This window comes from Canis lupus, chromosome 17 (genome assembly GCF_011100685.1).
Source record: "Canis lupus familiaris isolate Mischka breed German Shepherd chromosome 17, alternate assembly UU_Cfam_GSD_1.0, whole genome shotgun sequence".
In the NCBI taxonomy this organism is placed as follows: Eukaryota; Metazoa; Chordata; class Mammalia; order Carnivora; family Canidae; genus Canis; species Canis lupus.
In genome coordinates, this window is record NC_049238.1 from 53,761,483 (window position 1) to 53,776,973 (window position 15,491).

At 47.8% G+C, this 15,491-nt stretch overlaps 1 protein-coding gene across 1 annotated transcript in view; it reads right to left on the reverse strand.

Annotated features, from left to right (window-relative positions):
* Positions 1-485: 485 nt before the first annotated feature.
* The window catches only part of CASQ2 (calsequestrin 2), a 65,374-nt gene continuing 50,368 nt past the window's right edge, over positions 486-15,491 (reverse strand). Inside the window, 4 exon segments of the mRNA NM_001313816.1 lie at positions 486-1,921; positions 3,455-3,529; positions 5,442-5,542; positions 15,396-15,450. Of these exon segments, the coding sequence (NP_001300745.1) occupies positions 1,703-1,921; positions 3,455-3,529; positions 5,442-5,542; positions 15,396-15,450 (450 nt within the window). The 3' untranslated portion in view covers positions 486-1,702.

Sequence of the window (15,491 nt, forward strand, 5' to 3'; positions counted from 1 at the left end):
GTCAGTGGTTGAGCATCCGTCTTTGGCTCAGGGCATGATCCTAGAGTCCCAGGATCAAGTCCTACACAGGGCTTCCTGCGTAGAGCCTGCTTCTCCCTCTGCCTGTGTCTCTGCCTTTCTCTCTCTGTGTGTGTCTCTCATGAGTAAATAAAAATAAAATCTTTTTTAAAAAATGAGTTAGGATTTTGCTCTGCTGTTTGAATTGCTTGTGCAACATCCAAACCAAGATCAATGAAAGCATCTAAAACTCGAGAGAGTGGTCAAGGTTAGAGACCCAGACTTGGAGGTCATTAGCACAAAGGTGGTAGCTGATGGGCATGGATGGTAATACCTTGGAACAATGTTAGAGTTGTGAGATACTGTGAAACACTCTCACTTAAAGGGCAGGCAGAGGAAGAGGGGCCAGAAAGAAAAACAGAGAAGGGATGGAAATGTAGGACAGGAACCAAGAGAGAACAAGCAGGATCAGAAAAACCAAGAGGATGTTTAAGATAGCCTCAATATTTTCAAAGTATAAGTTTAATGACAGAGTTAGTTGGCTACTATTCCATAAAAGAATTACCCTATTTCCAAAGAATTTGCACAGTGTCTTACACATGTGTTAAAAGATTGAGAAAATAAATTAGAACATCATAATATCAGCACACTTAATGCTAAAACTACTGAGCACAATGGAACTTTTAGATAGTTTGGAAGGCACTTTGGGATTTTCTCAGTGCCTCGGGGCACCATTCTGAACTCTAGCTATTGTCCTGCTCAAGTGTGGGAGGGCTGACAAATGGAGCATTGATTGACCTCTGGATAAACCAACTTCCACTCCCAATGGGAGCACCCACTAGCAGCAACAGAAAAGTGTATCCAGATCCCAGCTCAGGCTAAGAAGCCAGCTGACTCAATCAAGGGCATGAACCCTAGAGAAAAAATATTTAAAATCTTTCATCCTTACAGTTCCCCCAGCCCCTTGTGTATAATGTGAGACTTGCCACTGACAAGAAATTAAGAAAGCAAATCGACCTCCCATCCCATGTCCCAACGTGCTAGAAATGATGGTGACGTTTGTACGCATGTGTATCAAGGCCTCCTGATAGCTATCCAAACCCTTGGATCTGAATTCATAATGGTCTGACATACCCTTGAAATAGTACGTTTAATAGAGCCAAGAAAACCTGATTTATACACTTGTTTCCAAGGCTGAGCCTTTCCTAAGAGGGAACCTCTCGCTTGAAGGAGGGATTATCACTGATGTTCTAGGCACGAAGCTAAATGGATGAATCGTGGGTCTCCCTGGGCTCGGACTGTGAGGTCACTCTCTGCTTTGAGTTTGCCGGCTGTCAATTCTGTTATTATCACATCAAGGACAAGTAGACTTGAGTTGAGGTGTCAGAGGATTATTGTCCCCAGACCGCCAGGTTCCGGCCTTGCCATGACCAGTGATGGTCTGGCAAAGAACAAGAGCTTTTCCAAGACAATCAAGACAGTCCACATGGGAATAATTCCCCACTAGTCCCTGCTGAGTGGGATTACTGGGTTTAGAGGCGTTTGCTGAGTGGAACAGCTCCCGGTGAGAAGGGGGTGGGAAAAGGCATGGGAAAGGGAGAAGGAGCTGGTGCGCGGAGGCTGGGGCTGCTCGCTGCCCCCTGGTGCTGTCTGCATGGTAGTGGGCAGCTGTGATTGTGTTTTCACCCATCACCCGGGGTCGGGGCTACTCATCATCATCATCACTGTCGTCATTAGACTCCTCATCAGAATTATTGCCATCATCATCGTCGTCGTCCTCGTCATCATCCCCGTCATCCCCCTCTTCATTGTCATCATCTTCAGTGTTTATCTTTCCAGAAAGCACATCCTCGATCCAGTCCTCCAGCTCCTCAGCTGTGGGCAGGTCATCATCATCAGGAATCTCCATCCAGACACTGTCGGCCTACAGCGAGAGAGCAAGAGAGCGAGCAAGTGAGTGCCAGAAGGACCAGCCAAACCAGAGGGCTCCGAGCAGCCTGGCCCAGTCATCAGGAACACGTGTGCGCTGTTTGATGGGCATGCCTCGATGCAGAGTGCTGTGTGTAGGAGCCTGCTTGTACAGTGTAAACGGAAAAGTGTGTTTCCATTGTGTGTGTGTATAACTGGCACAGAAGGCTCTCTGGGGAAGGAGAGTGGGTATGGAGGCAGGGCTGTGGAGGGTTGGAGGGGAATGGGCCAGGTCCAGCCCACTACGACCAGCAGCTGCTCCAACCCCACCCCCCGAATTTCTGCCTTCCCTTCCCACCCTGGAGTAGTCTCTCCAGGTCACCAGCACCGCCTGGTGGACCCCTCTCCCTACCCTGACCTGCCTGCCCTCCTTATCCCCAGCATGAGCCTGACCCTGTGGAAAGTGCTGGAGGGTGGGAGGCAGCCCAGAATTGGGGCAGTTCCCGGGGTATTGGAATCAAGTATCATTATGAATCACAAGTATATTCACACCATTTTTTTTCCTTCTGATTTCATGAGCATATCTACAAGATACCCATCTAACAGCAGCAAACACGTACATGCCACTTCCGGGAGGACAGCCATGACACTATCAGCAACGGCTCCCTCAGGAACTGGAACCAAGAAAGGGGTCAGGGCAGTGGGAAGTACTTTTGCTTTCCACCTCATAGGCTACCGTTTTATTTACAAGCGTTTTGAGTCAGTTTTAAAAATTATCAATCAGTATTACTAATTAAAAAAGCAGTTTACAGACTAAACAAATGTAGAATTCCCAAGGTGACCGAACGCCTACCAACGGGATAACATTGCTAACATCCACAAGCATTTCCACTGCAAATCAATTATGGCTCTAGTGACTTCTCTGGGGCCATCTCTTTCTGTCCACTATTTGCTCATTGTCTGTTGTATCTGTCTCCCCTTCTGTTTTTGTTATTATGGTGGACTTGTATCAACCATCGAGACTGAGGTCTAAAGCTCCTCCTGCTCCGCTAGTCCACCACACCGGCTTCTCTCAGACTCAGATCAATGGTGTCTGCTGGTGAGGAGTGGCCCCTGCTCCTCCGTGATCTTCCTCCTGCCCTCCTGCAGCCCCTTCAATCACCCACTGTGCAATGGCAGCTTCACGTGCGGGTTCCTTTGTATAAAACGAATTTGTTGTTGGGCTTTAGGAGAAAACACAGGACAGCATACTTGCATGGAAAGTTCCAAATAGTTGGTAAAACAGGACGGGCTGGCCCCAGAAGGAAGGAAATGGGCCATGTATTTCCGTGGAAGGCCCATGGAAGACAATCATGACTCCATAGATTGGGACTGGCTCAGAGGCAAGGCTTGGGCCACACTGGCAATTTTTCTGAGCTTGGGCTGAGCCAAGGGCCCTGCTTGTTTCAGAGGAGGATAGATTCCTATACGTGGTGTCACAGTCTGGGCTGCCAGGCAGAAAACAGGACAACAAAGGGCGACAAAGCGAGTTTTCCTGAGGGATACTCACATCTGTCACATTCACCACCCCGATCTGTGGCTTGAATAGGTCAATCTTGAAAGTCTTTTCCCAGTAGGCAACAAGCTGAAGCAACAAAAAATAAGATTAGACCACAGGCAGAGGGCATTCCCTGTCAAAGCCACATATTGTGGCTGGACCCGCCTGCCCTCCCATCATCGGTCACCATTGCTTAAAGGTCTCCCAAACAGCTGTGGGCACTTCAGAAATTGAAGACTTGGCCTCAGCCCTCGAGTACTTTAAAGAAGTATGAGAAAAAGAGGTCATAACACAAACTATGAAAACATGTCATCTAAAAGCTTTGACAGCTGTAAGGAGGAATATTACAGAGATGGTCCAATGCCGATTTCCAAATTACTGTGGCTCTTTTATAGTTCACGTGTGGTGAGGGAACAATTTTACTCCACTTCTCTTTCAAGCTTCCATTTTAAAATCCCTTACCTTGCACTACTCTGATCCATGAGATGAGCTGGGAAGGCAGTGAAGGGCCATGGAAGTAAAAGGAGGGCTTTTTTGTTCACCGGGCTTGGGATCCACAGGGACTAATGTCTGACTGGGGCGGGACTAAAGGAGTAAGGGACCATGGAGCTAAGACAATGCAAATGTCCAGTGGCAGGAACTCTCCAAGGCGAATATATGGCCTGATGGGGACTGGGGATAATCAGGAACCTGGGAAATCCGAACAGTCTGAAGATTTCTCCTTTGTAAAAACCAAGGCAAACAAACATATAGAGTAGGTTGGGACAACAGCAGACCATCTGCAAGCTTGCACGACAAAGCAGTCCAAATAAACTAGAAACACAGCCAGGCAGAGGTTAACTAAAGAATCATGGTATTTAGGGTCTGATGAGCCCATGACATTGTTATGATTACCCAGAGTTATGACCTTGGCTCCCAGTGTCCTGAAAGTCTCTGCCTTTGATTCACTTATTCTGTATGTAGAATTGGGTGTCAGGACCCTTGAGGTCATTAAACTCCCTCAATTTTGGCTTTTTGGTCATGATATGATCAGCCATGTAATATGCAAAAAATGATAAGTCCTAGAAGAAGAGAAGTTAACATTTATAACCTCTGATAGCTAAACTTGTACTGCTTACCAGCAATTAAATTCAGCCTAAAGTCTATTGACTCACTAGTAGACAAATCTTTGGCATCACACACACCTGGACCAGGATATCACATCTCCCACATGGTGGCTTTACCCTTGCCAGCTGTTATTCTTTTCATCTGTCAGATATGGATTATGACAGTCCTTACTTACTATATAGGGTTGATGGGAGGGTTTGATGAGATGGTGCCTGTGAAGAATTTACTATAGTTCTTGGCATACAGTAGCTACATCCATTGTCACCACCACTGGGCTCATGTACCATACAAATTCTGTTTATTCTCTTTAAAATTAAGCATACTTAAGACTTTCTGGCCATTGATCACTAACACGAGCAAGAGTTCTGACTCTAAATTTCTTATACATTCAACATGCTATGGCCTGAAAGAACACAATGAAACAAGACAGACAGGGTCTCTACCCTCCAAGAGGTTGGAGTTCTCTCCACAAAGTTCTTCACTCTGCAAAATGGTCAGGTGGGATTTTTTATAACTTAGCATCTCAGGTTGCTGGAGAATGATGGGCCCCTGCCGGGACAGGAAAGAGGCTGTAGCAAGGGTAGTGGTGGGATGGGGCACAGGAACGGAAGTGTTAGCAGGATTTCACCCAGCTCACTCATGTGGACGGCTCCGTGGTTTCCAGGGAGTGAGAATGGTGAGTGTAAGCATGTCAGCGTCAGCACCAGGTACAAAATTCAATGTTGCCCCACAATGTCACCAAGGTCTTCCACACTGGATAGAGGTGGTCACTATGTTTCCGCAAATGGTCCTCCTATTTCACATCCTCCTTCATGCTTCTGGGTCTCACACTAAACACAAACACGGGGCTGTGAAGGTGACCAAGGACAGTGCCTGGGTCTGGGCCACTCACCAGAGGAAAGTCATCCGGGTCAATCCACACGATGCTCAGGTCAGGGTTGTCTGTATTGTCTCGGGCCACCTGTTTCAGGATTTCCAGGAACTCGTAGCCATCTAAAGCAGGATTCAAGAAGTCTGAGTTACTCCCTGCACACACATGGGATGCAGACTGAAGAGTAGGGAGTGTGGTTTTTCCATGAGGGTTTCCTAGGCCATTTGGTGTATACCCCAGTTGTAGGATTATTCTATAAAATGAGTCAGATGAGAGCTCCAGCCACCGAGCAGCTTACTCAGAGGAAACAATACAAATTTTAAATTAAAAAAATGAAAAGTTCACAGGGAAGACTCTGGTTCTTAACTCAAAGCCGGGCTCCATTTGCTGGTCCACATGTGAAAACCAACCAGCCTTGAGTCAGCAAGTGCAATCCCGGATCAGAAGAACCCCTGCCTGGCCCTCTGTGCCCTCTCTTGAAACCAATAATTTGCTATCCCTCTGAGTTCTACGGACCAAGAACATTTAGGCAGGACCCTGAGATTTCTACAACTTGGAATTTCTAAAACCTTCAAACCAAGCTTCTGATTTATAGCTGGCTTTATAGCTGTGAGATAGTAAATGGGGCTTCCCTCCCTCTCGCACCATTTCCTTGTATGCTCTGCCCTCCCCCTAGTCAGGCAGCGGCATTTATTGCCCCCAGGGGAGGGATGATTCATAAGAAAAGCAGAGACAAGCCTTGTGAGCCTCAAGAACACAATTTTTTTTAATTAAAAAAAAATTAAAGCCTAAACCTTTAAGGACTGGGAGCATAAAATTTATACCATAAACAAAAAATTTCAGAAGCATGTTTAGTCACCCTAAAGCCCCAGCATCCCCACCCCACTCCTGACTAGGAACAAATAGTAGAGATTCTGGAAAGTTCCCGAGAATAAGCTCTGCCCCTGCGTGTATGTGTTTGCATGTACATACGTGTGTGTGCGTGCACAGAGATGCAAGCCAATGTGTGCCTGTGCGTCCACACACAGAAACTCCACACATCCAGGGAATCTCAGAGCACAGGGGACCCATGCTTTGTTTCAGAATGAAACTCTGGCCAATGGGAAGGCCCCAGAATCTCCTGGAGGACCCCTTAGTGCAGGAGCATTAGGGCAGGAAGGTCTGTCGGGAGGCCCCACTAGTTCTCTGTGGTTCTGAGGAATGCGGACGAAGCCACAGTTGGGATGAACAGGACCAGTGGTGATCTGCTGGGAACAAGGGCTAGAGGCCGCAGGAACCACAGCGACTCTGGCCAGATATATACCCCACCAGTCTAGGCCTGGGAAGCCGCATGACAATGGACTTTTAGAGATGCTGGGGTGAAGGTAGGGAGCCATCCGTGACCAGATCCAGTTCCCACCAGGTACAAGTTTGATTCTAAACAAAACAAAACAAAACAAAACAAAACAAAACAAAACAAGTTTGATTCTAGACAGGAAAGTCACATTTCTGGCCTGGCTGAATGTGTGGCCTGCAGTGTACATCTTCTCTACAAGCAACCCACCACCTGCCTTGGAATTCCATCTGGCAACTGCCCTTTCGTTGTTAAGTTTCTTCCTTTGTCAGAGGTCCCAGTCACTTTGAGCACCTGTTTAACAAGTCTCTCAAAAAACAAAACAAAACAAAACAAAAACAAGTCTCTCCTCTCCCCAGAAGCTCCAGCCTTTGTTTGGCTCCTTGGGGCCTCTCCATAAAGGTTCTTCTCCGCACTTCCTCATATTCTATACATTCCAGGTGAAATGCATGCTATTCTTAGCAGCTCTGCTCTGAGTGGGTGCTCTGAGTGCTCTGAGTGGGTCACTCTCAATGTCGCTAACTTGTACTGCTAGCCGTAGGATTCAGGCTGGGCTTCCTCAAGCCTTGCTACCTGGAAAGCAGAGCTCCTGCTCGGAAAGAAGAGCCTACACCCCCTTCCTGCAGAGATGTGCTCTGCTTGGGTGATTTGCGTATATAGAAATATATATATATATATTTCATTGGAGTTCAATTTGCCAACATAGAGCATAACACCCAGTGCTCATCCCGCCAAGTGCCCCCCCCAATGCCCATCACCCAGTCACCCCAACCCCCCCCCACCTCCCTTTCCATTACTCCTTGTTCATTTCCCAGAGTTAGGTGTCTCTCATGTTTTGTCACCCTCACTGATATTTTCACTCATCCTCTCTCCTTTCCCCTTTATTCCTTTCCACTATTTTTTATATTCCCCGAATGAATGAAACCATATAATGTTTGTCCTTCTCCGATTGACTTACTTCACTCAGCACAATACCCTCCAGGTCCCTCCACGTCAAAGCAAATAGTGGGTATTTGTCGCTTCTAAAGGCTGAGTAATATTCCATTGTATACATAGACCACAGCTTCTTTATCCATTCATCTTTCGATGGACACCGAGGCTCCTTCCACAGTTTGGCTATTGTGGACATGGCTGCTAGAAACATCGGGGTGCAGGTGTTCCAGTGTTTCACTGCATCTGTATCTTTGGGGTAAATCCCCAGCAGTGCAATTGCTGGGTCGTAGGGCAGATTTTTCTATCTATTTCTGAATTACAGATCTCCCCCGATATCCAAAAGTAGAATGTTCCTATGTACCAAAATGTTGTAGAGAAGCAATAACATTCCATAAAGTCAAAAATCCTCTTTGGATCTCTTTTCATCAGCAAAAACAAGTAACAACATAGATATTTCGTAAATGCAAAGGGATGTGATGAGATTATTGAGACAGTGAGGGAAACCTGTATATCACAAGCTACGTTGTAGACAGACACTTGGGATGCATAGGGCCAGGGGCTTTAGAGGTCATTATCATTGTGGCGGTTGGGTGGAGTTGGGTTTGGGGGCTGTAACTCCTGCTGCCTGTAGGAGTGGCTGAGAAGGTCGAGCTCCTCTAGAGTGCCACTGGCCACTGCTGTCCGAACACTGTGGATCTCCCTTCTCTGGAACCTGTGGATTATGTATCATCATGCACACACCACAATGGGAAACTCTCTAAAAACACTTTCTATGACTACTCTTGGGAGCCAGAAGGAAGTACTCTGGAAGGTGAACTTGACGAATGTAAAAGTGAACTTGACAAATCAGAAATTCATGAGGAGGATAAAATTCAACAACATAGCCCCTGATTCATGTAGAAAGTAAATCTGAGGTACAAGAGATAGACTTGTGTAAAGGGAGGGGAGAAGCCACCTAGGCACCGTATTGCATCATCGGTACTACAGCTGCACACACAAGAGAGTGCTGTAGATTTGTGATGGAAAACCCCACAGAATGTTGGAATTAATAAAAAGGAATGATACATACAGGAACCCTTTTTACTTTACATGCTAAAGCAGGTTTGGAGATAAAAATGAAAAGATTGAGGGAATAAAAATCGGATTCTACTAGGAAAATCAAACAGGTTGGAGTATTTACGTAAAACAAGAGAAGACAACATTTTGGCTTAGTGCTCAATTTTAGAACTATGACAGGGTTTTGCACCTACAGAAGACTAAGGAAAACTCAAAAAACATTCACAGAGTAAATTGATAAATGAGTTTGACACTAAAGCAAAAGAAACCTCATCCAGAGCCAAGGACAGTTTTTTTTTTATTTTTGGGGTGATGAATTCTATAATAGGCATAATCCTTCTGCATCCCTGGATATTTCCAAAAATAGAGTAGAGGGAGGCAGCCCAGCATGAGGCTTGAACATACAGACACTTGGGGCAAACCACCTGGGTCCAAATCCTGGTTCTGCCATTTTGAGTGTGACTTAGGGCAAGTTACTTAAGTCTTGGTCCCTCATCTGTAAAATTGGGATGATGATAATAAAAGTACCTATTTCATAAGGTGGTTGTAGGTCACATGAGTTAGTACCTCTAAATCACTGAGACAGCGCCTAACACATAGTAAGCTTTAGCCATTATTCCTAAATGATCTGGACTCCTGCTTAAATAAAGGGAATGTGGCCGTTCATTTCTCCATTAGTGCGTAGGTAATAAGTACAATGATCTGAGCACAAACAGTGTGTTAGGTGCAGTCTTGGCCCACACAGTAGAGAAGACAGGCTGATAGGAAGTTACGCCAGGAGATAGGATGTCGGGACACCTGGGTGGCTCAGTGGTTGAGCATCTGCCTTCGGCTTGGGGTGTGATCCCAGGGTCATAGGATCGAGTCCCGCATTGGGCTCTTCTCAGGGGGCCTGCTTCTCCCTCTGCCTACGTCTCTGCCTCTCTCTCCGCGTCTCTCTTTAAAAAAAGGAGATATGGTGTTATGGGGCAGTTCCTTCTGGCCCCTGTTAATGATTCCATGACTGAAGGCTTCAGGGGTGGCTGTGCCAGCAGGTGTGATTATGAGAACCTTGCCTCAATATGTGGGTTAAAGCAAGGTTTAATTCCTTTATTTCAAGGTCATTAAGCTAACTTGGACATTCCTGATTCAAGGTTCACAGGCCTGGTACGTTCTCTACCTTTTTATTCCCAGCCTTGAATGTAGACCTGCTGGAATGGATTCTCATGCATGTGGGAAAGTTGAGGGAAGGCCACTAAACTGGTCTCCCAGGTATTTAGTTGCTACAATTGTAAGTTACAAGTTCAATTTCCTCTTAGGGAGAGCTTCTGTTTTTTTGTAGAACTGGTGTCTGGGCAGGTGCCTTTGGAAAAGGGAAATAGCCACCGTGGACTTTCCCTTTTTGATGGGGGAAGCAGGTGCATGAAACCATATTTCACTTCTGTAATTCAATGTAAAGCCCAAGACAAGTCCACAATTGGAATTGCATGAATGAATGGATAGATCTGAAACAGATGAATGTTTCCTTCATCAATGATACCTAAACTTAGAGACCTTTTAAAATTGTGGCCATGTATCTTTTAGAAGGAAGAGTCCATCATTTTTTTTAAGCTAAATAAAAAAAAAAAAAAAGGAGGAAATATTGTTCCATGATTTTGGACCTAGCAGTTATTTAGCCACTGAAACTAGTCTCTGCCTTTAATCTTCTTATCTAGTCCTCCTAGAGTCAGGAAGATTTTCTTATTTCCATTTTAAAGAGGATGGAGTTGAGACTGGGGAGAGAATGTGGCTCGCCCAGCATCACGTGAGAGCGCGGGGAGGAGTCAGGATTCTAACTCAGGTCTTTGGTCTGCAGGTCTAGAGCCATTTCCACAAGCATTTTCCGTCTGGGGTCTTGGGCCTCCTACCAAAGCTGTTGCCATTTTCCTTCCTCAAGGTTGTGCTCAAGATTTGTGAGTGGAGTGTGAATGCTTCAACAGGAGGGGAGCAAGGGGCTTGAGGAGACAGCCTGGAGGCAGCGTCCTCTGGGGCAGTTGGATGCCCCCTGCCCCCCGCCCCTCCTTCTAATCACACCACATCCTCCCCCCAGCCACAGTGTGCTTGCTTGGTTAACTCGGCGAGGTCTCTAAGTGCCACTAGAGTCTTAGAGATCAGCCTAAATAAAGAAGAGGGACCTGGCACTGTGAGAACCAAGACTCCCTGACTGCCACACGGGCTTGGAACCTGAAGTCCCATGACCCAGGGCTGAGGGCTCATGTGCAGCCAGGTTTCCCACGGCAAGCAAGAGGCCTCGGGGAATCACATCTCTGTGGGAGGGGAAACTGGTGATTATGCTCTCCTCCTTCCCAGGCAGGGAGGATCTGGTGGGAATGAGGCTGCACCAAGCCCTGGGGGACCAGTTCCAGGCCAGTCACAGCCCTGTTAGGAGCCAGGGCTCTGTCTGGCACAGACGGGTGTATCTCAGAGCGCGGCCTAGGGGCTGAGAGCCTGGGTTTGAATCCCAGTTCTGCCACTTATGAGCTATGTGACCTGGCGACATTGTTTAATGTCTCCATACCTTTGTTTCCTCATCTGTGTATCGGGGAAGAACATACGGACGATACCTAGTGCACAGGGCTGTTGTGAAGATTACATGCATGGTTCACACTTAGCAAGAACAAAAAAATGTTAAGTTTGATAAACCAGATTTACATCTGGGAAGCTCAAAGAAGCAGTCAGCCCTCCCATTTGAGACAACTGATCTCAAAAACATTTTACAAGAACCCCCAGGCGGTTGCAATCCAATTGGAACGGGGCTTGGAGACACTCATTCCACGGCCAATCCACGCGTGTGCACGGCAGCCTGTCCTTGCATTTCCAGCCTGTTAGTGCTAATATTCCCTGGGCCCTTGGAGGATATCCATCCAGCGTGCACTCATGTAGAAATGCCACTCTGCGAACCTTTCAGCAGGTGTTATAAAGAAGATGTCAGCCTGACGCAGACACATCGGGGGGCGGCAGAGGAGAGGTGTTCATTTGCAAACCTGTCAAGCAGTGGCTCCGGGGCCATCCTGAGCTCAGGAGGCTCTGGAGGAGGAAGACGGAGCAGTGCGCAGGGCCTGGGGCAGGAGCAGAGCACAGGACTTGTCCTTCCAGGGCCTGGAGAGCAGATCTGCAGTCTGGCAGTGGCAGAACGACTTGGAGAGGAGCCCTAGGGGGACCCCGGTCCCTGGGATAGTCAGTCCTATCCCCAATTGGGGACATCAGTGGACAGCAGGGGGATGGCTGACTTCTCTTCCTTAACTGGCTCTCAAGCGTCCAGATGGCTGCTCTCTTCTCACTTCCCGCCTTCTGCTTGCCCTGCACACCGCACACACACACACACACACACACACACCCATTGTGCAGCAGCAGAGCGCATGCTCAGGCCAGCCTCTGCAGGGCAGCCAGGCAGGTAGCAAGCTCAGCTGCACTGTGCCCAGAAAAGCCGCCAGGAAATCAAAGCTCGCATGTCCGCTGTGCCTCTAGCTGCATGATCTCCAGCTGGCCACTGATCTTCTCTGATCTTCTCCAGGTCTTCCACATGGTAGAGGTGGAGGGAGTGGTGAAGAGCACAGAGAGGAAGGAGGCAGGCTGAATGATCACTGGAGGTCCCCAGGGGTCATAACTGGATGGGGCCCATGGTCATCAGCAAAGCCTGGCCCCCTGAAGGAAGCCAGTCAGCCCTTAGCTCCATTCCTGCTCTGCTTTCCCCTAGCAGGTCACCCTGTCTTGGCCTCACCCTCCTCGTTTGTAAAATGAGAAGAAAACAAGCAGTGCCCACGTGGGGTTCCGTCACATAAGCATACAAGTGATCATCACCAACTTCATCATAATCAGGACCCAGGCAGAGGTCAGGAAAGCCCGCTGGAATTCGAATCACAGCAAGTGATTCAGAAGACTCACTCTTCTCATCTAGGCTGGGATGGTCATGATCATGCACTTACACAGAATGGGACCCAGTGAGATCATCTCCACGTCCCACTGGCCCTCAAGTCTTAGCTCTCTAAGGAGAGCTGCATGGATGTCCCAGATGTATGTCCTTCTTTCTTTGGCCAAGCCAGTAGGGGTCTGGCTGGGGCCATCAGCCTTGCACAGCTTGTTAGCAGGAGCAAAGGTACACAAGGAACTGCCGTCTGGGCAGGAATGAAGCTCCTGATCCCTCGGCCAGGCCCCTCTGCCCCGGGTTACACTTCAGTGACCTGGAGGTCACAACCGACTAGCCGCAGAGTTGGGACTTGCACAGAAAAGTCTTTCTTTCCCAGCCCCAAGTGGGCCAGGCCCTCCCTTGAAGCAAACGCCCTGATCCCCCCCCCCACCCCTCCCTTTCAGGGCATTTCTTCCAGCTTCCCAGTAACAAGCCCTGGCTTGGCCTCCTCTGGGGAAAAGAACAGCTTCAGGCCCAGAGATATTTGTGCAGGGAGGAGGTGGAAGTAGTTTCAGGAGCTTGATTCATTACAGCCACAATCTCGGTCAGACAGGTTCCTGCAACTTCTTGGAGGCCAATTTGTTCCATTGTTCCACAGAGCCAGACAGGCTTCCCCACAATCCTGGATGGGGGTGGGGGGTGGGGGGGAGGAAGCCCCCTGGAGTCATGCCAGCAGGCTGCCGCTGATGGCAGTTTCATCTCTGTTCACACAACACCAGGGATCCAACTCTGTTTGATTATGGCTTGTAAAACCTGGGCAATTGGCTTCCTTCGCTGTTTTCCCCTGCAGGGGCAGAGGGGTGGCCAGAAACTGCTAGAACCACGCTGGCATTTCGTTTTCAGACAAAGACTAGCTATCCTTGAAGAGTTTTGCCAACCCTCCAAGTCCACAGTGGGAAAACTGAGATGCCAGTGAGCATTCAAAGACTTTAACAAAAACAAAGGAGGAGGAAACACCCTCAGATAATTTGGAGTGTAAATTTGGTTTTGATACAACAGAACATTGTTTGGCCCTAAAAAGGAATGAATCACAGATACACACTACATAATGGATGAGCCTCGAATGTACTATGCTGACTGAAAGGGGCCAGGCACAAAAGGCCACAGATTACATAATTCCATTTCCATGAAGTGTCCACAGTCATCAAATCCGTTGAGACAGAAAGTTGATTAGTGGTTGCCAGGGGCTGGGGGAGGGGAAGTAGGGGTGACTGCCAACAGGCATGGGATTTCCTTTTGAAAAAGGTGTTGAAAATGATCTGGAATTAGATAGTGCAAAACCGTGTGACTATACTGAAATTACCACTGAATCGCACATTTTAAAAAGGCAAATACTGTCATGTGTGGATTATCTCACAAGTTTAGAAATGGTGTGATAAGAGCATTTAGGTTTCCATCTGTAAGAATCACAGAGGCTGATAATGTGGTAACGACAACAAAAAAACTGGTGTTGAGAATCAGTGTTCGTCAGTCATCTTCCTATCTGCTCACCTCCCAAGAGCCATTTATTGAGCACCTACTCTGTGTCAGGGTGCTATGCAAGGACCAGGTATGTATTGATGACCAAGACAACCCATGGCTCCTTCGTGACCTCCCATTAACTCCTTGTGCCCTCTTGGGAAGTTTGCTCAACTTCTTGGAGCTCCCTTGGCTGTCCCTAAGGGTGTACAGAGGTCCCAGGCAAGCGCCACCGTTCTACATTGCCTGGGGTGGCAGTTCCTATGCCTGGGGTGGCAGTTCCTAAGCCTGATGGTGCCTTAACACTTGCTTCCGAGCTCCATGAAATCACAGGTTTCTGGAGGTCCTGTCATAATCAGCCCCTGGTGGCTTTGGTGCTTGTGGCTCTCCACACTGTCAGGTCCCAGGACCCCCGCCTGGGCACCTCACGGCCCAAGGCCTTGCTGCTGAGCCATCCTAAATGAAGTGCCTTGCCTTCTCTGTTTGCAGTGCGGATTATGCCCAGACTCCCCTTACGCGCTCCGGAATGCCCACTTACACGATCCCCCTGGGGCCCCCTCATCTCACAGAGCATTGCCAAAGGGACTTAGCATTTTATTGCCAGCAATATTGATTTTTCCTGCCCTTCCCTCTCTGCCGATGTTAAAAAGAGTGAGGCCAGGAAAAAGTCGTCCAGGTTCCAAAATAAAACAAAGTCACGCATCCATTTGCAGGGTCATTTTGCACTTGAGAAATCAACTGCTGGTTTTGTCCAGTTCTCACTGCTTGAACGAATATTATCTATTAAGTTTTCCAAGCACAGACCATATTTTACAAACCAAAGCATACATTTGTTGTAATTTTAATGTAGGATTGTTATTTATATAGGCTAGATCATAATCCTGGTAAATAATACACAAGTTCTCTCTCTCTCTCTCTCTCTGTCTCTCTCTCTCACACACACACACACACACACACACACACACACACACACACACACACCCTGGAAAGCTAGGATGTCTTTATATTCTCCCCAGTATTCAGCGCTTCTTCATACTTTGGAGAGCTACGCAGAATAGAATGAGGTTCAGCTCCACCCACATCTCTCCTCTTAGCTGAATGCACACTGACAAAGGATTCGTGGCCAACCAACGACCACCAGGGGGTGCCCAATATCTTGCAGTGGCCTTGTAGACCGGAAGTGAGGGAAGAGCAAGGAATGAGGGCTGCCAAAGGTGAGAAGTCAGATCCCGCTTAAGGTGTAAGGGGGCAGATGGGGAGGGTTTCCTACCTGGGTCACTCCTCTCTGCAAAGGCCACAATGTGGATGCCGTTCAAATCATCTTCCTGGAGGAGAAAGGAATCAGAGGTTACGCTCCTGAGTGGAG